We start from the raw sequence: 26,999 nt of genomic DNA, 5'->3' as shown, positions 1-26,999 counted from the left end.
TTAAAGCTGCAGCGCAGATTAACTCGTAGGGGCCCCTACATAAGTTTACCTGAACTTTTAGGTGCTTACGTTTCCGCAGGTAACCGCAAATTGTAACAGTTCAGAATCTGCACGTTGATTAATGAGCTGCCAGATTGAAACACCAGGGATGGGAAAATTAAATGTTAAAAACAGAAAAGAAATGGGAAGTAATTTAAAAAAAAAACACTTTATTTCTGGTAAACAATGTGAAAACAGCTATACTTAACAAAAGTGTTTGGAAGGTGAACACCCCCTTTAAACGATTTTTATTGCAAAGAAAAAGCAATCTTGAATTGAATTAAATCTGCACTTAGTGAAAGATATGAGTTAACCAATAACTACTTTACATTTTAATAAGAATATTGAAGCCTGGAGTTGGACAGTAATAATATAGCCACAAGATGAGCCTTACAAGACCAACAGAAATTAAGCCTCTGTAAGGGTCAGAAGAAGTGTTGCTTTCTAGAGTGAGAGGATGGGGTTAATGGTAGATTGCAATGTAGCTAAGCTAGGAATTCAAATTAACGCCATGTAGCCCCAAAAAATATCGTGGGTATATGTTAATTGTGCCTGTATGTTTTAAAACCAAACCATGGAGTTGTATTTTTTCAATCTCAAATTCAGTGAACTTCTCTGTTGTGGTAACTGACCCTCTTATCATTGTCAAGACTGTATTGTACATTGTCTTCAGCACATCATATGATAACTATCTGTAACCTTGTTATAATCTAAGAGGAGGGCCCTGACCAAACCTCTTTGAATATCTTAACTAAAAAAAAGGCTTATTCTTACATTTGTTGCGGCATTATTTATTTTTTATTGCCCCCCCATGTAAATATTGCAAAGTGTAAACTGTAGACTTATGATTATAGGTATTAAAGGAGGAATGTCACCAAAAAATAAAAATCTGTGTAATAAAATTCCTTTTCATATTAAACATGAAACTCAGTTTTTTATTAACACATCCATACTTGTTACAAAGGTCTTTAAAAGTCTCAACTGTCAATCATATATTGCCTGTTCCATCTCTATGTCTCAGGCATAGAGGCAGGGCAGGCAAGTGATTTCACCTTCCATTCTGCACTTCATAGATGTCAATGCACTCCTCACATTCCCCCTCCCTCCTACCTGTGTAATTGTGTATAGGCACAGGCTTTGTATCCCCTATTCTGGTATATAAGCAAGATTTTGGCATGATGCAAACTTTCCTTAATAACAGCCCGCAAAATGGTGCCTGTCAGCTTGTTGTGATTGTGAATTCCAAGACTGAAGGAAAGAAAGATGCTTTAAATAATTTACATAGAGTAAGTGAAGAAATACAATATAAAAAGAACTTTGTCATGTGTGTGTGTGCTTGAGATAGTTCAACAACAAGCACATCAATCATTTTAATCTGTGTTGAAGCTTGAGGCCTCATCTCATGTCCAAACTGCTTCTCTGGATAGTGCCCACACCATCTCTGACAAGATAGACTCTTCTTAGGTTACTTTAACGTACTCTGGAGCCTCTCTACTTGAGAGACTCTCTCCTCCCCTTTGGGCCCCCCTTTCTTTTCTCTTCTAAAAACACCTAGCATCCTTTAGACAAACCCGCTGCTTCTTAGTGAATTGGATTGCTCCAGGATGACATGAACACAAGTTTTACCTTTTGAGGGGAGGGTTTGGCTTTTAAGTAACTGCAGGTGCTCACATGCTGGTAATCAAGCAAACTTTGGAACCCACCCATGGGGAGCGGCAGAAAAGGCAATAATACACATGGAGCTGTAATGCTTGGAGCCTACATGTCTGACTACAAAAACTCAGTCTCCTAAAGGTACAGTTCCATATAACTATGTATAGATAAATGAACATGCGCACTCAAGTGTTGCTCAAGTGCCACCTCAAAACTTCAAATTAATTATGAAGTATAGTTATTTTAGCCAAAGCACCTGCTTCCCTGTAGCCATTGCTCACTAAAAATCACTTTGCCACTGCTCTTAATGGGGTAAGAAACTATCTTTCCTTGGTATTTTAACCCTCTGGGCCATAACAATTATGCTCAATATTATCAACAGTTTTTTTTTATCTTGTAGCGCTGATGCATTTAAATTAAAACAATGACTTTTGGGCTTTGATGTGAACAGGGTGCAATTGCAAATGTTCTAAATTCGGTTGGCTTCATATCCAGAATTTGGTGTGTGAATGACATGTATTTCCTATACTTTCAATGTAACTGTGCTGCAGCAATTAATGCAGGAGCTGTGAGAATTCTGGAGCCGGTGGTAGTTCCACGGTTCTCCTGTGTCAATAGGCGCAATTGTGCTTGATTTAAACAGGAGGCAAGAAGGACTGAGCACCACAAAGTTCAACTACACAGAAGCACAATGAGGGCAAAATCACACATATATCTTTAATGAATGGGATTTTTCTCTCAACTGACTGTGGGTAAATTTGCACAATCACAACTATACTAGTGCAGCCCCAGGCCAGTATAACCTGTGCCTTCAGTGTTGGACTGGGGTCTCCTGGGCTCACTGTGGCTTCATTCAGAAGGCCCCCCTTGCAACCTCAGGATCCCCCCTCCCCATATCCTATAATACCTCCTACCTACTCCTTAATAAGTACAGATGGGCTGCTGTAAATGGGCAGGGGTGTGTTGTCAGCATACAAGGGGAGCGGGTCTGGGACTGGGTAAGCAAGGCCCATAAAGGCTCACTAGGTTTTTTCCAGTCCAACCCCATGTGCCTGTTTTTGCACATTGGACTAGGAAGTGTTAAAATGTTTTCTTGCTATTGTGTGTGATTTATTTTGTGCTGGATTCTATCTAGTGTCAGACTGGGACACCAGGGCCCAACCCAAAAGCCTTAGACCAGGGGCCTACTCCCAGTACTATTATTCTTCGCCTCCTTGCTCAACCTCTCTTCTCCTAGTCTCTTTTCTTTACATACTATAATCTAGTATTCCATCTATTTAGCCTCGTTGTTCTCATAGAAATAGGGAATGACCACAAAATAGGCCAACTATTTAGCAGCATTAGGGCCCTCCGGGAGTTTTCCTGGTATTCCAGTGGGCCAGTCCAACGCCGATTCTATCAGAGCACATTGATTCAATGTTTTTCTGCCTGGTTGTAGTTCATTGTTTTATTGCATTTGTGTTTTTTTTTTGTTTAAAGCAACATTCTGCATTTTTTTTGCACTTGACGTTAGGCTTGCCACCTTTTCTGGAAAAAAATACCGGCCTTTCTATATATTTTTTTTTTCTCCCCTATTAATAACATTGGGATCAACCATCATTTTTACCGGCCAGGTAGCAACCCAACTTGAAAAGAGGATTACGTTTGAACTCACAAAAACGCACCTATATAAGCTTTAAAAAATGAATATATAAACGCGGTACATGTGATTCAACATATGTGTGGCCTGTTGTTAAAAGCACAACAAATGACTGTGTAAAAGCCTTCAGGAATGTGTAGTGTTTTTTTTTTCTGCTCTTCAATTTGTATTTCCTTTAATTTAAAGCTTGATAGTAATACAGGAGATACATACACATGCAGTGCAAGATACACAAGCAACCAATCGTTGAGCAAATATCTTTGGGTTGTGCAGACGTTCCAATACAGCAAGGGATTTTTATGTTGTATCCGACGCGGTTTCTGTTTGTTGACGTTAATAAAGGGGCGACTCAGTAGCTGCCCATGTACTACAACTCCCAGGGTCACTTCACAAAAGAGGTGGTTCGGCAACAACAACAACAAAGCTGCGGCTCTACGAGCCCTGTTGGAGCACAGACTGCAGCAACACTGACCAACGCAGCGTCTCTGTCACAATTAGAGGGTCACGTCACGTGACTCTGTGAAAACGGCCGAAAAAGATCGCCCTTTTCACGACAGCGTGACACGCAAACGGTGCGACAGGCACTTCTTACGGACGGCGATAGTGAGAGGGTCTGAGGGTTGCTGTTGGGGCAGGGTGAGGGCGGAGGAGGCGGCGCTGCCATTCCCTGCGTGTGGCTGGTTTCCTGTATCCTCGCTACCCCCGGCTCCCGCTTCCTTTCTCTTGGCTTCCAGGACTTTATGCGAGGAGGGTCCACCCTGCGCTTGTCTGCTCTCGGCTGGGGCAGAAACGGGGGGGAGACGGGTGATTTTACCCTCCCCCTCAGCGAGTTTGGATCTTTTCTCCCCTTTCCGCACCCCCAGGTGCTCGGACAGGAGCAGCCGGAAAGCGAAATGGCGTCCAACACGGACAGAGAGATCATTCTGACCGACTATTCGGTAAGGAAAGGCGGGCGGTTTCCCGGGCAGGGAGACACTGGGAAGGGACCTGTTGCAGCTCCATGTCTCAGTGTGAGGCGAGCGAGGCTCCCCAGGGTGTGTTTCATTGGCAGTCACTTCATACACTGCTCCACAAACTTCTTCACAGGGAAATGGGAGAAACGCACGAGTCTTGAGGGCTGTCTCGCTTGCTTACTGGGGATTAGGCTGCTGCCATGGGGCTTTTGGGACAAGGTTGTGTGGGGCTAGATTTATTATCTATTCTGGATCGTCAGTCGTCGTTTGATCGCATCCCCACATAAACAATGTTTCTTCTACTGAGGGAGATCATGGGAGTTGTAGTTCCCTGTTGGAAGGGACCAGGCTCAGGAAGCTCCAGAGTTTGCCTGTGCCACACAGGATACAAATGGCATCACATATATATATATATATATATATATATATATATATATATATATATATATATATATATATATATATATATATATATATATATATATATATATATAAAGTTGGAGATCTGTGTATGGCCTCATGTTCTGTGCATTTGCCAGTGTACAAGGGCATTGCAGATGGGTCAAAATTAAATATATCTCCCATCCACCAGGTACCATATCGGAGGTTTAAATGCAGTGCAGCATATAGCAATTCCCTCCTGTATTTATCATTGTGTTACTATTTATTTAGCATATTTTAGCAGTGGGTTTGGCGGATACAAATGGATTTATTTAAATGCAGCCAGAAACTTGTTCAGCGCAACAGACCTGTATTTCCTCAGTGAAAGCTTGAAAGGCACCTGCTGTGATTGAAAAAATGCCACAATGTTTCCTGTCTGACATCCTCATATAGGCCCTAAATTGCACTAGTGTATATGTCCATAGCAACCGAGCTTTCTAATTTAAAATAGATTCATCAAAATGAGTTGCTGATTTGTTGCTACACAAAGCAGCCCTGGTACACTTCAGTTAGTGAACAAGCCCCCCGGTATCACATTACACACCCACAAGGTGACAAAATAGTCTGATCACACAAGCCCTTTGTGCAGGTGTATAGGTTTAATTGGAGCAAATGAGCAATATTTGATGTCACTTACTGTTAATAAGCTGTAGAGACTTCAGGTAATGCCATAGACGCAGTAGTACCCGGTTTTATATTTTTCCAGTTGTCCAGTGTTAAAATGAAGATAAATGGAAATTTAGAAAAAGTTGAAATTTGTAAGAGGAAAATAGTGTTTTTAATCGTGGAATGTAAAACTGTCCTTCCAATAACATGTACATGTCAGCTATGTTTGTTATGAATGCTGGATATTTGTCCTTGTATTTGTATATTTTGTGATAGCATGGCAGGTAGTCTTTTTGTTGTCGCAATGTATATTTAAGGAGTACGACATACCAAATTTGTGACCCATGATTCCTTGTAACCATACTTAAGGAGACCCTGGGTTGAGAGGATCTGCTTTAACATGTTGCTCCCAGTGGCCACAAACCTGGTGCTTTTTGAGTTCTAGGCTTGGAGGCAAATTTGAGTTGCATAAAACCAGGTGTACTGCCAAATAGTCTGCTGTAGGTTGCCAGCCCACATAGGGGCAACCAGATGTCCAATCACAGCCCTTATTTGGCATCCCCATGAATTTATTTTGTGTGCTTGTGTTGCTCCCCAACTCTTTTTACATTTTAAATGTGGCTCACAAGAAAAGAAAAAAAAAAGGTTGGAGACCTCTGTTGTAGATATTCTAAGCAACACGTCAACTGATCTTCATTTGGTATGATTTGTGAATTTTCCAGTTTTTCTTTTCAATAGTTTTTTATTGATTTTCCAAGAAAAGAAAAAGGTTTTACAATCAAGCAGTGTCGTCAGGTATTTTCAAACAGAGGAAAACAGAGAAGAGAGAAAGATAATGAAACGAGCTCATCCTCCCCCCCTCCAGACACTCTGTCAGAAGTGGGAGAGAGACGAGCTACAACAATGATAGTACTAACTTTAGATGACATGGTACAGTTGACGTATGCTTAACTGTATCTGTGAAGCAGAGATGTTGGCGACTTCAGCGGGGTCCCTTGACTATGTAGAATATCTTGATGAGATGGATTCATTTTCGTTGGCTCACGGCTCAGGAAAAAACCAATGCTTATCCAAACAATAGCATCAAGTGCCCATTACCTCAGGTCACACCAGGTACTGTCTAATGATTATAAACACTATACATTCAGAGGGGATTACCAGAGAATAGAAGGGGTTTCCGCCAATGGAAAGGAATATCTGTACCATGGTTCCCAGATTTCCTTGAATTTTTGATATTTGTCCACAAGTATACTAGTTAACCTTTCATTGACCATGATCCAATTTAGTTTCTCTTTAAAATGCAGTATTGGGATCTGAGACGATTTCCAATGTTTGGCTATTGTAATTTTCGCAGCAAGGAACATAAAAGTAATTAGGGACTTTGTATTACTATGAACATTGGAGACCTTCTGGTTCAATAAAGCCTGAATCGGATCTTTCTTAAGATTAACCCGTGTCACTGAATATATAATAGTATAGATCCGAATCCAGAATCTATGAACATGAGGGCAGGTCCACCAAATATGCATGACGGTCCCACTCTGACCACAGCCCCTAAAACAATCCTGGCTAAGTTGAGGATTAATTTTATGTAAACGAGTTGGGACCATGTACCATCGAGTAAGGACTTTATAGGCAGTTTCTAGTAACGAGACATTTCTGGAACAGTGGGCTGTAGTTTCCCACATCTTGTCCCAGGTTTCCTTGTCAATGGTAACATTGAGATCTCTATCCCAAGCCATCGTATATGACAAGGGGACCCGGGAGTCCATATCTAGCAGGAGACGATATAGATAGGAAATCAATCCTCGTGAGTATGGATATTTAATACAGGCATTTTCAAAGTAGGTAGTAGTCAAGGATATGTTTTCTTTGTTGTGCGAATGGAGAAAATGGCATATCTGCTGGTATCTGAACTGTTCAGACAATGGGAAATGGAAAGATTCCTGTATAGAGGACCAACTTTTGAGTCCCGAGATGGAATAGAAATGATATATATATCGGAAGCCGTTGGATGACCACCTGTGGAATGGTTTAGCCCATAAGCCAGGGGGGAAGGATGGGAGTGTAGATGAAATAAGTTTAGCTGGATGTTTATATCTATCCCAAACTTTGAGGGAGTGGGCCAAGGAAGGGTCAATGGCGTCAGGACGTAATACAGGGGGACACCATACCAACGCCTGTGGGGTGACCGGGTTTAATTGATGTTTCAACATTGTAGCCCATTTGGGTGGTATGGTAGCATGCATATGGATAAGTGGCACCAGTTGAGCTGCTGCATAATAATAGCGCAGATTGGGGACATTTAGGCCTCCTTGAGTATAGGGGCTGTACATGGTTCGTTGCGGAATCCTGGGGTGTTTGTCTGCCCAGATAAATTGGAAAACCTTCTTTTGTATAGTTCGAAGGACATTTTCTGGTACGGGAACGGGTAGTGCCCTAAAGTAGTAGAGAATTTTAGGTAAAAGTGTCATTTTAAATGCCTGGATCCGACCGAACCATGAGAGGTCCATTTTCGACCAGCTTTGTAAGGTTTCCTCTGTCATTGTCCATAATCTAGGGTAGGTGAATTTTCCAGTTTTTATTGCATTCTGCTTCCTTGCAGTCTGTTAAGGTCACTGACTCCTTAACCAAAACCAAAGAGAACAAGTGTTTGGTTTTATTGTCATTCTTATTTATTTTTTTTACAATCTTTCTTTATGCATATTCCTTTGTGATTGTTGCAGTAATTTAAGGGGCAGTATAGTGGGTTACTGTATGTATGTTGTATACTTGTTATCTAAGAACCAAACATGGAGTAGCTTCCGTCTCCCTCTATGCCCTGATTAGCTCAAGAAATAATAAAAAATATAGATTTGTGATTAAAATAATAGCCAAAAAGTATGCTTGGCACAAACATTCCAAGGCTAAGATCTGCAGAAAAAAACAATGTAAATATTTCAAAAACAACAAAATGGAGTCTAGTTGTAAATTGCCTTAGAATACAGCTATCTATACTAAATTTAATTCTAAAGCTGGCCATAGATGCAAAGATCCGATCGTACGAATCAACGTACGATCGGACTTCCCCATCTCCCGACCTGCCACTAACCATTCCGATCAAAGTCTTTACCATTCCGATCAAATAAGAACAGATCACCCAATGTTCTGCCCCTGACAGCAATCGTACGATACTTATGTCTGACAACACTAGTGACAGTCTCCCTTTGAAAATCGTACGATCGGCAATACACGTAGAGATATTATCGGCAGGCGACAGAAATTTTCTAACCTGTCCGATCGACCAAACGACCGATCTCCGTCGGACGAAAAATGTCGGGACTCTCCACACATGGTCCAAAAATCGTACGAATCCACGATTCGTACGATCGGATCTTTGCGTCTATGGCCAGCTTAAGGTAAACTACCCCTTTCATTTCCCAGCAGCTAGAATTAAGAGACCTGCAGTACCATGGTGGTTTTTCGTTGAAGTTCAAGGTGCGGGTATACCCGCGGGTCGGCGGTTCTGCAGGTTTGCGGGTTGCGGGTCGGGCTGCGGGTCTTCTCAATATCAATATTTGCTCCTTTTTTCTGGTCACGTCCACTTCTGATGATGTCATTTCCGGTACACAATGACAGCACTTCCGGTTTTACTCCCTTTTTTTCAAGATCATATCTACTTCCGATGATGTCACTTCCGGTTTATAATGACAGCACTTTCTGATTCTTGATGGTCAGCGGGTCGCAGGTCCGGGTTGCAGAGAAGGTACTTGCGGGTCGGGTTACGGGTCCAAGCGGGTAAGAATGCGGGTGCGGATTGCAGGTTGCGGGTACGGGTCGGGTTCGGGTCCCAAAAAATGGACCCGCGCAGGACTCTAGCTGGAATGACAAAAGTTTGATATGGCAGGTGGGCATATTGTTATTAAGCTTTCTTCATTTGTAAACTAATTTTAGTCAATTTGCTGAATTGACCCGTGTGTTTGCGTTTGTCGTTATGCTTGCACCAGCCTGGGCTAGTATTTCTTTAGCTTTGCCTGATGCCCCAGCAATCCTCTGCAATGTTACCAAAGCTTGTGTTAAAACACACACAAGTGTAAAATGTGCAATATATATATATATATTCATATTCCTTGGTGCTGTTTTGTATAGCACACATGCATGGTAAGAGTGAAAATTGGAACTTTATTATTGAACTTCTGATTTTTACTCTACTGTCACAGAAGAGAATTGCTTGGGCATAGTAGTATGTTGCTCAAGGAGTAGCACCCAAAAAAGGCCAGCCGAGATTTTGGATTAGTGATTATATTAATTTGGGAGGTGCCTAACATATTGGCATGTCCTTTTAAGATTAAGTAGCAGCAGTCTTTTGTCACTTGGTACCATCTGTTGTACTAGCCTGAACTCCCAAAATATATATAGGTCACAATGGCAGGGTGTCGTAGTTTTCAGTGGCTGAAAGATAAACTGAATTTGCCCTTGATGCATGCCTTTTTTAGTTATTTTATATTTATTTTACCTTATCGGGGCTTGCGACTTGAATTCTGATGAAGTGCAGGATAGCAGACAATTTCTTTCTGGTTACAACATCCACTGATTTCATTTAACCTGTTAGCAATATTTTTGTGCAGTCCCATCTGTTTGGAAATGGTTCCCCTTTTCCTGTTAATTACAATTCACTTGATTTTTGGAGGAGATTGCTAAGCCAAATGCAGTTAAAGAATGAAACTAATGCTTGTTTGCTTTGCTCCATGATGTCTGTGGTAAAAAGCAGGTCAGTTGTTTAGCCATCTTTTTCTATAGAGAGTATTCGCACACTGTTGAAATAGAAATTGTACATTATTTTTCTTCTCTTGATTAAACCTTTTTTTCTTTTGCACATTTGTGTACAGTGGTTATGGTTGAGTCTTTGGCCTTGATACCTTTCATTGAACCAACATTACAGTTTATCACAGATGACAATGACCATGAGCTGTTTCATACCATATAAGTCCTTTCTTCAGACATCTGAATAGACTCCTATTGCTGTCCTGGAAATCCATAGCACACAAACATATCTGTATAACATAGTGTTGGGCCAACAGTATCTATCAGATATAATATACATATGTATTTATATAGCTTGTATACGAGAGCTCAGATTCCTAATGCACAGCAGGTTACATTGCTGGGTTGAAAATCATAAATGCACACTAACTTGCAAATAAGCACCTATTGTTTATACTGTAATATTTTTGATGGAAGTGAAATGACACTGGCATTTTGTGCATTCATTGTAACAATTACTAGTAATTTAGCATCAGTACATGGATTATAGTATCCTTGATTGCGACACATGGTATCATTCTGTAGTAAATATTCTGTTTAATTGTTGGCTTCTTTAAAGCACAAGGCTTGGCGTGCCAAGTTTCCACATATATACTTGTATGAGCACTGAATCATTTGTATACTTTTTTGGATTTGTTTTAATTAATTTTTGAATGCATGACATAAAATTATATCATAGAGCAATGCAGATAATCAATTCTTCTTATATAGTTGTGTAAAAGTAAATCAAATGTGAGCCAGGGTAAACTTATGATGCCTTTTTGATAAGCGTACTAAAATTACTGTATAAATACACCACATATTGGCATGTGAATGCCAGGGACCACTGCGTAAAATTCAGTATATTTATAAATCTGTGTATTGATTTCAGCAGTATGTGTAGCTTTCTTATGCTGTGGTTTTATATTTTAGAAATCTGAAATAGAGATGCAGTATAATATCCTTACAAAGCTTCATCACATTACGTAGTGGTTTATAGGGCACCTATTGGAGAAATGTTGTTTCTACCCACAGAAGTGCTATGCTACTATGTTTTTTTACATGCAGGCACTTCGTGAGAGAGCCTCTTCGCTTGCTCATTATGCATGTGACATTACGTGTGCACTTAATAAGTTAACTGAAACAATAAGCCTCATTTGCATGCTTGTGTCTCAACTTGGTCGCCTGCACTGCTGTCTGTTTTTTTTTTTTAATGCACAAAATGGTATTTCTCCTAATCAGATTGAGCTCTTCTAGCACTCACCTTTGGTGGGGAGAAACAGATTTCCTCTGATAGCTGCCCTTTAAAGAGATTGTTTATCATGGACTTCACTCCATGCCCCAATGGAATTATCAGTCTAAGGTCACAGCTCATCCCACTAGTCACTTTCATTAGAGGCCAGTTAACCTATGTGGGAGGCAATGAAAGTACCCCCACAATGCACAAAAATAAAATCTCCTTGCAGATAGTGCCAAAGTCAGCTTTGTATTTGGGGCCCAGAACTTAAAGGCAAATGTGCATATATATACCAGGGTTGGTGCCTTTTTCAGCAGACAGGATTTCTATTCTGAGCTCTGGTTAGAGATAGGCTAATGCCAGAGACTTCTTGGCTGTTTCTTGGATATATAATTGTACATGGAGAAACATATAATATGCTCTCTCCTCTGTATGGGCAGGTACTGCATTGGCAGACACAGGGACTGTCGCAGATATACGCAGGCCAAGAAATAGTCTGCCATTAGCATTATATTCACTGGGGTGACTAACTGTCAGCCTCAGTGAATATCACTTGACTTGTCCTTTTGAACAATAGGCAGAATACATTTTTAGTTTTAAGTTCTACTTATTTTGCTTATGTAGAACAAAGGTGTATATGCCCTTTTAGTTTGTCTTATATAATGCTACATAGTTCCTTAATTGCTGCCTAGTTATTTATTCTTCTACATGCTGCAGCAATATATATTTTGAATAGCCCTACACTCTCATGCATGATGTGTCATAAATACAATTCAAATCAGTCAAGATAGTCACACGACTGGTAGAAATGCACATTTCGGCTATACAGTAACCACAAGATTTGGATAAAAGTGAATATTAAGTGGTCTATAAAAGAAGAGAACTTAATATGCATATTTAAGTTTGAGCAAAAATGGAAATATTACAGCATATATTTGAATAAAATGTATTAGTTTGTAAACTTCACTGAGGAAGGTACTGTTGTGGATGATGTATAATCTATACGTGCTGCGTAAATGTGTATGTGCTATATAAATAATAGATAATAATATTGGCTTTAAGTATACAGCACTGTTATGGTACTATAAAAAATTTTTATCTGCTGGGTTTTTCCTTTTTTTCGTTGAGTGCATATTTCCTCTATAAGACCTCTTTTATATGTTCATATAGTTCCACTGATCAGGGTATTGTTAATATTGCCAGTATTGCTGGTGCTATGAATCAGAACACAGGTGAAATTGTTACTGTATTCTTGGATATTGCTGGATCAATGGGATTACTTACAAATACCTTTGTATTGTTTGTGAAAGCTCCTTGTTAAAGTCCATAGTGCCTTGAAATGTGACTGTACAGACTTGGTCAATATTAGAGATTTTTTTTGGGGAGTTGTTTATTGGTACCTTTTCACTGCAGCATAGGTAACTATTTTGATTCCAACTCTTATTTGTAAAGATTATTGTTTTTGCAAAAGATAAGGAGGTGCCATCTGCTTTGCAATCTTTACAGGGATTCAGGCGCAACAGACAAAGCATGTGCACTGGTCTCTGAACAGCTGTTTGTGTCATTTTATTTAACAAATAAGATTATTTGAGATTGCTGCATTCTGTCTTTAGGCTAATGGCACATGGGGTGTTTTGACTGCTGCTGTAACTAAGCTGAAAACAGTGGTGCTCAAACCACCCCTTTCTGCCTTCTACTGCCTCCCTTAGAAATATATTGGAAAATTCAGTGTGGTAGTAAGTGATGGATCTACTGCTCAGAAGAAAGGCATTAAACCAAATTAACTTTTTAACTGTCTTTACCTGGTGAAGAAATGACATGTCCTTGCATGGAATAGAAAGCCAATACATTTTGTACTATTAGGATACTTTTTAAAAGAGAGCGAAAATCTTCTCCCTTTTAGCACCAATACACAGGTGCTCTCCCTAAGCACATCAATGCAGCTTGCTCCAATTTAACTGTTCGCCTGTAGCCCCTTATAAACTAAACGGTTGCTTGTGGTATTGAAACACACCATTTATTCCCATCTTGCATTGATGATTGGCGACCAGGTTCATAAACGCTTATCCACATGGCCAAGGTACAATAATGCCCCCCAGATGTTAAAGGAAAACTATACCCCTTAAACAAACAATGTAGGTCTCTATTAAAATATATTGCATAAAACTCATGTAAAACCCTGTTTCATGTAAATAAACCATTTTCATTATAATATACTTTTTTAGTAGTCTGTGCCATTGGTTAATCATAAATCGAAAACTGGTATTTTAAAAAATAAGGGCCGTCCCCTGGGATCGTATGATTCACTGTGCACACAAACATACCAAACAAACAATACATGTTAGGTCACATGAGCCAATTAACAGACTAAAGCTGGCCATAGACGCAAAGATCCGATCGTACGAATCAACGTACGATCGGACTTTCCCATCTCCCGACCCTGCACTAACCATTCAGATCAAAGTCTTTACCATTCCGATCAAATAACAGATCACCCAATGTTCTGCCCCTGACAGCAATCGTACGATACTTATGTCTGACAACACTAGTGACAGTCTCCCTCTGAAAATCGTACGATCGGCAATACACGCAGAGATATTATCGGCAGACGACAGAAATTTTCTAACCTGTCCGATCGACCAAACGACCGATCTCCGACGGACGAAAAATGTCGGGACTCTCCACACACGGTCCGAAAATCATACGAATCCACGATTCGTACGATCGGATCTTTGCGTCTATGGCCAGCTTTAGTTTTGACTTTTGCTCCCACACTTCTTCCTGTTACAGTAAGTTTTAGTATTTCTGGTCAGGTGATCTCCGAGCCAGCACAGAGACCATCACAAAATGGTGGTTCAAGGCAAGAGATGTAAAATGGCAATATTTACTTAAATATATATTCCAGTTTGATAAGATTTTTTAATATGCCACTTAATATGATATGAACTATGTTGCTCAAGCATTCATTTTGGGGGTATAGTTTTCCTTGAAGCAGTATCTAAGATGGGCAGCCAAAGATGACATCCACCAAAATTGCTGTGCAGGCCTTAAGTTCACGAGGTCCTAAGGGGTATAGTTACGTTTGGGCAAATGCCAGTGATGTAGATGGAAGAAAAAAAAATAACATTTGAAGTTAGTAAATCTGTTTGGCTGAATATTGTATCAGGATGTGATAATTACCAGAATGATCCCTGCTATGCACTTGACTTGGTAGACTGCATAATGATAGCATCAGTACTATATGTTTTCTGTTTTGGCTGTTGAATAGGCAGATCCTTGCTATATACCCAGCATTGCCCATGAGATATGGGGGACAACTGGGAATGTGGTGATGGTACTTGCCTACTTCTTTCCATGGTATTATGTCTAGTTGGCGTCCAAGGTCACAGCTGTATAAATCAGTAGTAAAATTCAAGTTATTGCCATTAGTGTTGCTGCATTTCTTTCTTAACCATTATTTTCCTGTCCATGGCTTTGTGGACAAATCCGCACCTGTTGACTAATTGTTCATACACAGAGGCACTGAGCTTTATGTTTGTGATTTTATTACTTGTATTTCAAGTTTATATAAATATTAAAATATGTCATTATTATTTTTTTACATAATATCTTCTTACTCTAAGGCAAGCTTCATATACTGGTTGGCTTGAGTGAATGATTTCCATTAGTAGTAGATTTCTGAAAGTAATTTGTGAGAAGGCATGTTGTTTCCACCAGGTTACATATTGATGAACACATTACTGTTATAATAATCACTTTACCTGCTTGTAAAGATGAAAAAACTGTCTGATTATCTCTTATGGAAGATTAACGTTTATTTCTGATAGTGGGAATCCTTATATTTTTTTCCCCCCATATAGTAATGTTAATCTTTATTTATATGTTTAATGGCACATGTACTCTGTATATTCATCTGCACTGAAACAGTGTAACACAAGCCACCTGGCAGGTGGAAAACATACAAGGATTTGTGAGAAATTGAAGTCGTGACTGGAGTGTAAATCTGGCCATAGATGTAAAGATTTTTAAAAGATCCAATCATTATCGTGAGACCACGAATATTTCGAAACAATCGTTTAAATGTACGATGTGTCTATCAACTAAAAAGACCATTTCAGGCGATATTGCCAGCAAAACTGAAGGGTAGCTGCCTGCTTGGCCCTGCAGACATAGATAGATTTCACTGGGACCGATAAAGATTTTTAACCCGGCCGATCAATTTTCTGACAGATGTCGGCCGAAAAATCGTAAGATGTTCGATCGTTCAAATCCCACTAACCGCACGATAATTTCGAAGGATTGGTCGGACTTCGCTAATATCGGTCGTTCGGCAAGAGAAATCTTTGAGTCTATGGGGAGTTTACACTTGGAATAGAGCAGTGTTCTGCTACATTGTCTATGTGTCTGGTTTTAATTCATGAAACAAAGTGCTTTCAATTGCATTTATGTTTACCAATAACTTTAAAACCATTGAAATTGTGTGATGAATTTACATTTGGTAATTTCTTAGAATTGCATTCTATTTTTTAGGCAAAATTGTATTTTTATTGAAGCCTTTAGACTGCATACATTGTGCATGGTACTTATGTCACATACACATCACACTTAAAATCTACATTATACTAAAAATAGCTTTTAGTATCATGTAGACTTGTAGAGAGTAATATTTGCAATTGTTTTTTTATTTGTTTTTGTTATTTTGCTTTCTGTTCAGCAGCTCTCTAGTTTGCCATTTTTGCAGTCTGATTGCTAGTGTTCAAATTACCCTAGTAGCCAAGCATTTATTTGAATAAGAGACCACATATAAATTGGAGAGGGCCTGGACTGAAAGATAAAATAAGATACATTTATTGTTTAGAGCATTTTTTTTAGAGGTATTTTGACCCCCAATGCAAAATTAAAAGATCCAGAAGATGAGGGCAAATAAACCAAAAACTATAAAAAAAAAAATAGGGGGGAATGAAGGCCAATTAAAAAATTGCTTAAAATAAGCCTTTCTATAACATACTAAAGGTGAACCATCTCTTATCTGCCACCCCCTTAAAACAATGTAGATCTGGGTATCATGTAGGGTTGCCACCTCTTGGAGAAAAGTTTACCGGCCAGGGTGGAGGATTGTGATGTCACGGGCGGGGTCATGATGACGAGGGGAGGACCTGAGTCGTGGAGCGTGGAATTGGTAAGTATTCTGCCTCTAAAAGAAAGAAAGGGGTGGGCTGGGGGTGCATTGGAGGCAGGCCGGAAGCTGTTTGAATGGTGATCACAAATTTACCGGCAGCTACATTGCCAGTAAATTTGTAATACCGGCCCCAACCTTGGCTGGTATCTTACCGGTGAAATACCGGCCTGATTGCAACCCTAGTATCATATTGTCAGAGAAGCTTATTTATGTGGAGAAAATGTGTGTTTTTTATTTTTATAAAAACCAACCAGTGCCTCCATTATTAAATGTGTAAGTGTCACCCTAGTTCTGGGAGTGTTAAAAAAAAAAAACGATAATATTTATAAAGCGCCAACATATTCCACAGCACTAAATGAGTGTATACTTTAAACATACAGATTTAGAACTAATACAAGGGGTAAAGCGTGCCCTGCCATAAGTGAGCTTACAATGTACAAAAATTGTGTTTTGGTTTGGCACATGCACTTTAGGGTGGTGGCACACGTGGCGTTTCCTGGGAAATTGGTTGCCCAGCGACAAATCTCTTCTTCGGGAAACTAATCTCCCCAAAATGCCTTCCTGCCGGCAAGAATGTGAATCGCAGGCTGAATGGCACTTGGATTGCTTTGGTTTTCTGAAGTTTCCTTGTTAGGACTAATCTTCCCGAATCTGAACGTGTGCCGCCACCCTAAGCCCATGTACGTTTTAGCGACTTGGGGGTCAGCAACTCTGGAATAGAATCCCCCACTGCTTATTATGGTACAGTGCCTTGTGTAAGTTTCCACAATGGCTGGATTTTTGGGCTCATCCAAGATCCAAAAAAGTCTCAAGCACAGAAAATGCCCAGTATCATTTTTTAAGGGGGGTGATATGTGCATACATTTTTTCACTATTTAATTGTGATTGTTTTGTAGCTCTGTGCAAAATCCTTTGATGATTCTCCATCGATTAAAGCACCTTGTGCACCATACTGTACCAGATTATTTAAATTCATACTTAGTGGAGTGATTATTAGGAACATTTTGTCCCCTGATAACAGAGATTCAAAACACTGGGGCGATTAATTTCTCTAAATCGTCCTGTGTTTTGTTATCCTTGAAGGTACAATAGAAAAACAGAATTATAGACATTCCTCTGAAGTAAGCACAATTTGCAAGAATACTTTAAAGAAGGACTTGCCCCAATGGCTACACAGCAGCTTGTTTATATACACTTTAGTAGTCTATCTGAGGCAAATACATCCGTGCAACATTTTTTGGTGTTACTGTTCCTTTAAGTATATTCTTTAATGAACACTGACCTGTTGTCAGGTTTTAAAGTTTATAGTTGTTGTCATTGGTTCCAAATACATGATGATGTATACATTCCTGATATTTTAGTCACACAGTGAAGGGCTGTAAGCTACAGATAACGTGGAGAGAGAGAGGAAAGTACAACAATGAGCTAATCAGAGCCTTTTTGGCAATGCACTAATGCAAAGTCTGCAGCAGTTGCAAGTTCTCCCAAACACAGGGCTTTTCCAGCTTTATCAGCAGCATCTCAAATACTGGCTTCTCTAAAAGGATCTTTGCATATCATCAGAAGCCAGCAGTTGCTAAATACCTTTCAACTAGCAGAGTCTCAACAAGAAAGATAATTGGCAGCTTTCATACAGTGTATGCCCTCCAGGTCTTTTGTAGTAATCGGGCACAAGAGAGGTCTTTTGCAACTTCATGCTTTATTCATAAATATCTTTTCTATGAAAGGATAATTTGTTTTTTTGAAACACAGAATACACTGTGTTGGCAACTATAAGGGTAGGGACACACTGGACGATTTGTCGCCAACGTTTTTAAAAAGCAAATCGCGGCGACATATCGCTCGTTTTGTCTGAACAAAAACAAATGAAAGACGCCAGCTCCTGTGCCCACAGCGCGTTTGTGAATCGCCTGTAGCTCCACAACGCACTGAGACCCTTTTCCGAGCGATTTATCAGAAATAGCATGTACTTAGAAAAGCACTGAAATCTCCTAGACACGCGCACACACATACAGATAAGTAGCAGCAATTGTATTCAAATTACAATGCGAACGCAATGACGCAAGCACGTAAAGACGCCAGGTTACAGCGGGAAGCACAAACCGTTTCCGGTTTGGGTGGAGCACGTACCGCACAGAGTAATGGGATACAAATCGCTCTGTCCCAATAGTCGCTGTGAATCGTCTGTTCAAAAAAGACGATCGTCTTGTCGCCGCGATTTACTTTTTTAAAACGTTGGCGACAAATCGTCCAGTGTGTCCTTACCCTAATAGTTTCAGGTTCAGAACAACTTAACAGAGTTGAGTATAGATACATTTTCACAAATACAGATGCTTGCGTAAAATGCTCTTTAATCTGCATTTAGTAAAAATGTAATTCAAAGTACTTTGCTATCCAAAAATGAACTTCATATCTTCTTGGTGAGCAGAACAGTCATTGTTAGTACTTTACAGGAAGTGCACTCATTCATTCTGTTCAGATTAACAATAGGCAGTTCCTAGCTGGGGATGGGCAGGCATACTGTGGCTGCTTACTTTTGGCCTTACATAAGGACATAGGATCTGCTATAGCATGTCTCCTCTTTCAAACATTACATTAATTATGGTAAAACATCTAAGTAATATTAGTTCAAGGACAGGTCTTTATAGCCTTTATACAGGGAAACGGGATTGTTTTCTTTTTTTGATTATCATCAACACCTTCTCATAAATTTCCACAGGATTACAATTGTGGGCAGCGTTTTCCATCAGAAAAGCAGAAAGACTGGGCCAGAGAAGACTTAGTACCACCGGAATTACCTTGCTGATCTTTTTTTAAATCCGCAGTAGAACTGGCTAAATGTCAGGGCTCAGAAGTGTTAATGTTGAGTGGTGTATATGGAGTTGAAACTATATTATGTAACTAATGCAAGCCTATTTTTATGACTTTTTTTGTATGAATCTGAGAAAAGCTCTTTTTTATTGCTATAAAACAGGTTTATATATTAATTAAAATATCTCATTTGAAAGATTTAAAAAGTAGGGAATAATAAAAATGCATTCACAGAAAATGGTCCTCAAAGGATTTTTATTTAAATGTAACTATTATAGTACTGTTTTGCTACTAGGTATATTTGAATTAAAAAAAAAATACTCTTGGGTTGCCCCTGCAAAATGAATTAATCGAAACATATTAGGCTTAGTCCACACAAGGCGATTCGGGGAGATTTAGCGTCTGGCGACTAATTGCCTCTTCTTTGAGGCGACTAATCTCCCCGAACCGCTTCCTCTTCTCCTGCGCCGGCTGTAATGAGAGTCTCCTGCATTATGACACGCAGCGCTTCGTTTTCCAAAGTTGCTCGAAGTTGACGAGGTGTGTGCACCTTTTCCGGGTTTTCTGATGACCTTAAAGACCAAATATGGTCTGCATTCAGCCATCTTTCTTTCTTTCTTTCTTTCTTTTTTTTTTTTTTTTGTACAGCACTTGGAAGAGGCATCTGCACTAAATAATATACAGTTCAGTGACAAATGCATTGCCTTATATGAAGAAGTGTTGCATCTATAGAAAGATAAAGCTGCCAGTCATGCAGTCTTCTGGAATGTTCTGCATTCATTTTGTAAATTATAACATTTGGCAGAGAAAAATTTGATCACGGAATACATTGTTTTGATTGATTTTTCCATTATTTGGCGTCTAGACATTCATAATAGGTATGTTTCAATGCCGTGGAATTTTTTTACAAAAAACTGCATAGGCAGTTTTTCAAATAATCTGTCTGAGGAGGAGGTTATTCTTAATTTGTTAGAAGGCAAATAGACTGCTAAGGAGGATGGGGAACCTGCTGACTGGGCAGGAGTTCAAATGGCCTGACATTCTCAGGGGTGTTAATAAGAGCTTGGACTGATTAATCCTTAAATGTAATTGTTGTCAAAGGAGGAAAGCTGTATTTTAGCATATTATGTTTTTTTACCTGTCTGTTTTGTGCATATTTTTATTTTCTTATATTTCTGATTATTTGAAAGATTACATTTTTTTGCCTCAAAAGAAAAGCTGTATTACTTTGGGCTTGTCTGTTGTTCTTTATTATTTTTTTTTTAATTGCCTTTGTCTGAGAAGAACAAATACAAATAAAAACCCAAATTCGCAAACTTATGTAAAACCACCATGTAAGCCTAGAGACAGATGACGTTCTTAGAACTTTTGTGTTGAAGTTATTTTTGTACCTTATGGCTGCCACTGCCAATCTATAACAAAACGAGACCTTCAGCTTGTTGATAAGCTTATTGATAAGCATTGCAGGGACATATACTTGTTACAGGGTAAGTTAAGATTTGTGTCTGCATCATATCAAGCAGATACCTCAACAACAAAAAGTTAGATTTTAGGGGTCACTGTGCCATTTTGTGTTTTTGATACCCTCTGCTGAAAACCCTAAGATTTAGAGCTTAAAGGAGAACTAAACCCCCTCCCATTGTCCCCGCCCTCCGCTTGCCTCATCCCTGCACAGTATTACCCCTGAATTCTTTCCCCTCTAATAGCGAAGAGAAGAAGATGGTGCCCGTGAGCTCTGCTGTGCTCCCTCTGCATGTGCGGTAGATATTTCTAGAGAGGAAAGAATTCAGGGGTAAGACTATGCAGGGAGGGGGGCCAATGGTGACTCATCACAATGAGGGGTTTAGGTCTTATTTAAAGGACAAGGAAAGTTACTTTATCATTACCCCTAACGCTTAGAGTGCCACTTTATGTACCTGATCGCTAAGGTGAAGTTTCAAAAATGTGCTCCTTTGTCTTGTAGTGCCCAGTGGAAGCTAATGCTATTTCTTCTTCCTCTTTCCTCTAAAAATTACGCCAGCAACCAATGCGCATGCGCCAAATCTCTTCCTTCCCCCTGGATGTGAGTATGTCTACAAAGTTTGTGTGCTGTTGCAGCTTGGCACAATATTGTGCACGCGCTGCATTTGTGTTTGAAGAACTGCACAGGCTCCACGACTTGGTCTTGCTGCAGGAGCGTTGCATGCTGTGAATTTCAATTCTGTAAGTCAGGGTTTTTTTTGTAATATAACTGCAGATCTTACAAACGGATTTTTTTTAACATACAGCAGACTTTAAAAAAGCATGGCATCACAGGAGGTATGACTCTTAAAGAAGACTCTTTATTATTACACTTTCCTTGTCCTTTATGTCTCTGATGCAGCACTTGTAAGCAAGAGACTCCCAATTTGTCTGTGTAGCTCAGGAATGCCCATACTTTACTAATGTGAGGTATACCTTTTGTGATGATGTCCCATGATAATCTACATCTATATAAGCATTGTTGGCATTATATTTCATTGAGAACATTACTTTTACTTAAATATTGATTCATGAGAAAATGACAAACAACTATTTCTTATGTAACCATAATGTAATAAATATCTGAAAATCATGAAACAGGAGGGTCATTTAGACATGCTGTTTGTTGACAGTGTCTTGAGATCTACTGTTCACCAGCTAAAGGTCTTCTAGTAGATCCCAATCTACCTTTTGGGCACCCCTGCTGATTGCTTTAGGAATGTTAAACAGGTGTTACTAGAGTTGCATGTAAAATTCTTCTTCTTTGTAGCCCCTGACCTTTCCCTTCCACTAAAATGTGGTCCCAACCTTTTTGTTAAATATAACAATATACATTCTCATAAATCAATATTTAAGTAATATTTTCCATTTAACAATACTAACAATGCTTTTATGGATGTAGATCATAATGGTACACATCACTAAAAGTAGACCTTGCACGAGTAAAGTATGGGCACTCCTGTTCTAGATTGATCTGGTAATGCATATATCCGCCTTTCTGTAGCAATCCTATTGTATGACTAGGGCGAACAAATTACAACCAATCTGTATGTGTGTACCTGCCTTTGTATTGTAAACTGTACTAGACTGTTTGCATATTTGTATTCCTATACAATCATTTATTAATATTTTACTATGTATTTGCAATTCCTTTTTTAATGCAATGTACTTTTTTTTTTTTTAGAAAGCACATTTTAATGTATTTTTGTGGTTTTTAAAAACGTGGCAAACCGGTTTCTCATTTATAGAAAGCAAAAAAGTGAAACTGTACTTTCTACCATCACCGTAACAATCGTTGTTTTCCTGTAATACTTTAACTAAACACCCTTTTTTTTTAACTTTACAATAGGTAAAGTTATGTATAGAACCGTTACATCAGGAGGGCAACATATGCTATGTTCTTAAAGGGGATGTAAAGTCATTTTTACAAAAGTGCATGCATATATTCTTAACACTGAATTAAACAACTTTGTAATATTTCTGTTTAAACATTTGTACCTGCTTTGTGATACAGTCAATGGTTTCTGCAGCTTTCTCTGCTCTACCATGATCATTTTAAAGGAAAACTATACCCCCAAAATGAATACTTAAGCAACAGTTTACATCATATTAAAGAATCTTACCAAACTGGTATATATATTTAACATCAGAGATCACCTGACCAGAAATACTGCAACTCTAACTTTAACAGGAAGTGTTGAAGCAAAAGACACAACTCTGTCTGTTAATTGGCTCATGTGACCTAACAAGTATAGTTTGTTTGGTATGTTTGTGTGCACAGTGAATTGTATGATCCCAGGGGGCTGCCCTTATTTTTTTTAAATGGCACATATTACTAGAAAAATATATTATTATGAAAAGGGTTTATTTACATGAAGCAGGGTTTTACAAATGAGCTGTTTTATGCAATATATCTTTTTTTATAGAGACCTACATTGTTTGGGGGGGTATAGTTTTCCTTTAAGGAGAGAGAGCTGCAGAAACGATCCCTGTATCTCAAGGCAGGCACACAAACATATATTAGAAATTTATTTAATTTAGTGCTAAGAATATACATGCACTTTTACAAAATGACTTTACATCCCCTTTAAATGTAACTTTGAAGTGGGTGTCATTCATTTTTAAATATATTCTAGTTATTCATTGAGATGTAGTGCATCACGTGGGATTGATATAGTGGAATATCAACATTAGACTTCATGTAAGCAACTTGGTATAATATAGAGACCAGTGCAGTACAATATAGAATTTAAACCACAAGTGATCACACTACTAATTAAACACCAATCATGGGGAAAATGTAGGTTGTCCTAATTCTTTAGATTACCTTTTAAACCAGTTCACATAAAATACAGATAATTTTGCAGTTTGACTGCACAGCTCCATAGCAATGTTGCAATAAAAGATAAACTAAATGATGGTGCTTTGGGAGGTTGTTTGTAAACAAGGTTTTATGACCGTGATACTGTTGCATTGCAAAGCAGTTGCTCAATATGTAAAATGTTTTGGTTTCACACGTTGTCCAATTGGGTTGATAAGTGTGGCATGCTTTAGCCTATTTGTGTCTATTGAGCCATGTTGCCCAGCTCCCTGCTTGTTTTTACTTTGTAATCGGACACTTAGGCCTATGGGAATTGGTGTGAATATTGGGTCCCTCATGTACCTAGGTTAATGCATGTTTGCAGTGTTCAGTATCCGCTGTGAATATGCATAGTATTGACTTTTGAGTGGTATGAGATTATTGTAGTAGTAAGCAAGGGGCAGTACTCGGGGTCTGTTTTCAGGGTACTTTACTTTAATTTCAATTCTGAAAATGAGCAACAGTTACCTTGGGAAATTACCTTGGGAGAGGACTGCACTTTAGGCTAACCCATAGTATAAAGAAAAGAACTGCATAAATCGCAAACTAAGTATAGTCCATATACTGCTGTTCTTTACTCTTTGCAGCACCCAACTTAATATGCTTTAACACAAACCTAAACATGTAATTACTAGGAAAACATTTGTGAACCTGCTTGCGTGCTTGCAATATTTTGGGAATGATTAATCACAATTCTTTTTAAATGTTGAAAACAATCCAAAACTCGAAGGTATATTAACAGTAATTTTCATTATATGTGTATTATGCTTATCACTGTAAGAGTGCTGCCATAGTGGTAAATATTTCTGCCTCATATTACTCTTGTTCTTGTATATTTTCCTCCAGGGTCCTCAATACCCCTTCCTTAGTACAAAAGAAAAAAAAATGGCCAATTTCCTTTCTGTAAAAAGTGGCTCTATTTTGTGCATGTTAGGGCAATGGCACATGGCTTGTTTTGAAATCTACGTATTTACAAGCTCACAGGCAAAAAGGTTGGAAATACGTTTCTAAGGACTGACCCATGCCAATGCAGTTATGGGCCAGGTGATTACCATTTGGAATTGCAGCATCCTGAGCTTGATATTGCCCTGATACCAAAACATGGCATATGCTATTGCACCGCTTGTGATAAAGAAATAAGACTTTGTGCTGGGGGTGTATATTGATTGCCTTAAAGTCCAGTAGAACATGCCATGTAATTGATTATAAAAATTAGAACAAGCCACCAAGTAGTTGTGTAGATGTGTCTTGGCATGTGCAGTAAAAATGTGTTTTGATTTACATAGATGTTCTGATTCAGCTTGTCTACTTAATTTTTCCATTACTGCACTTTTAAAAATGTTTCCAGAAAAGTGAAATTTAGTTAGCAAACTCTTGTTGCCCCTTCCTCATTCTTACCATGCCACTTCTCCTTCACTCACCTTCTTTCCCCTTCACTTTTGTCTCATTTTCTTAGCAAAACAGGGCCCTTAGATAGCAGTCTCTTTGGCCCTGTTCTTCTCCCATTCTCAATCTTCTATAAGAACATTTCCCATCACTCCTCATTAACCTCCAGGCAGACATTGCCACCTATCATGGATGCAATTTTTAAAACTTAAACTGTTCCAAAATGAATCTCTATCTAGGGGCTAGTTTACATCTGATTTTATTTTTTGGACACATTGTGAATCTACCTGCATCAGAACAACATACTGCTTCATGAAGCCACTGATCGATGTTTGCCAGACTAAAACTGCCCATATACATATTAAGATCTTGATCTAGATTGCCAAACATGGGGATCTTGGCCCAGTTTGGCCACTTATGTTCTGGGCCAAATCGGACATTTCCAATCTCTTAGCCCATGGCTGTTTATAACAGGCACCTATGCAAGCCCATTGTCAGGATAGGGTCGTGTCAAAACAAGTGTGGCCCTGCCAGACCGGATTTTCAAACCTAGATCAATACACAAGCAGGTAAGCTGATGACTCTGGCTGAAAGGGGTAAATTGAGAGCTTTAATCTTCCATCTTAACTTCCTTTCTCTTGGCAAAATCTTTCTTGTCACTACTGGGATGTATATTTAATATACTCCTGCTTCTTAAAAATCCTTTCCGCTACTGCTTATCGTTTTGGAACAAGCTAGGCTGTTGTTGAACCTATATGCCAAACTTTTTCTTGTAGCATTCTTTAACTGATGCCCATTTTCAGCTGTTCCGAAAGGACATTCAGATGTCCTTTAATGGCCGCTTTCTCTTTCCAGTATGAGACCCCTTCCATATCACTTATAGTCAAAGGAGCCTAAACAAAAATCCTGCTTGTTCTGTAAGGCATGCAGCATATCCTCTATTAATATTAAAATTGTAAGCAGTTTTTCCTGTTATTTCCGAATAATTGTAATGCCAATGACATTGTGGTGAGTGTATGAATTTGTAAACCTAGTAAACTGCCCAATCAAACCAATTTTCTCTGTGATTGAGATTTAATTAGGCTTTGGCACAAAGAATCATTGTATGCATTAGTTTTATGATAAAGGTGGTTATGATGTTCTTTGACAGTTATTTTTGTGTTGTAGTACAGAAGTGGATTTTTAAGAAGAAATATACTGCAAAATATAAGGGCATATACTACTGTTATACATCAGAGTTGGAGCTTGTCTATTTGCTTGGCTTGGGGGTGGGGGGTCATTCCCCATAGGTAGGCAGCTATAAGAATAGAACTTCAATGTAACCTTCAACCACAGTGATACAATCCTAAATACCTAACACTCCTCCCACCTATCTTTTAATTGGTTATCAGGCCACTGCTGGGAGGATTTACAGCCTACCCAACTAAATTGTTCCAAAATAAGTTCATATAAATAAAAGTCCATGTTAAGTCCTCAAACTTGTCTAGAGACAGTCCACTTCCATTGTTCAAAGTGTGTAACATTTAACACTGAGTTCAAAAGTGCAAGTAATTGCCTGCCCTGCCTCTATGCCTAAGGCATAGAGGAGGGGCAGGCAATATTTGATTGACAACTGATATTTTTAAATGAGTTTACAGTGATGAATGCTTAAATAAAAAAAAAATAGTTTGGGGTTAATGTTTAATTTGAAAAGGACATTTATTATACAGCTTTTTATGCCTGGGTAACGGGTCCAGTTTAGAAAAAGAACCATATTCGTGGCTGAATCTACAGGAAGCTTACTACACTCCTTTGGTCACACATACACATACCCTGGAGCACTAAAGCACGTAACTTTTAGGGTAAGGTCACACCTGGAGATTTAATCTCCCCGAATGGCTTCCCCCTGTCTTCCGCCTTCTATAATGAAAAAC

General features: G+C 38.9%; 1 protein-coding gene across 2 annotated transcripts in view; it reads left to right on the top strand.

Moving 5' to 3' along the window:
- The first annotated feature begins 1,715 nt into the window (after positions 1-1,715).
- The window catches only part of pkn2.S (protein kinase N2 S homeolog), a 74,158-nt gene continuing 48,874 nt past the window's right edge, over positions 1,716-26,999 (top strand). The window contains exon 1 of one of the 2 annotated variants that reach the window (XM_018261037.2): positions 1,716-1,833. Coding sequence is in view for 1 of the 2 variants with exons in the window: in XM_018261035.2 (XP_018116524.1) it covers positions 4,072-4,269 (198 nt within the window). In the remaining variant the exon portion in view is untranslated. Of the gene's footprint in view, positions 1,834-3,718; positions 4,270-26,999 lie in introns of those variants that run through there. The other variant, XM_018261035.2, reaches the window with a different exon arrangement.

Source organism: Xenopus laevis, chromosome 4S (genome assembly GCF_017654675.1).
Source record: "Xenopus laevis strain J_2021 chromosome 4S, Xenopus_laevis_v10.1, whole genome shotgun sequence".
Classification (NCBI taxonomy): Eukaryota; Metazoa; Chordata; class Amphibia; order Anura; family Pipidae; genus Xenopus; species Xenopus laevis.
This window is presented reverse-complemented; position numbering and strand designations above follow the sequence as displayed.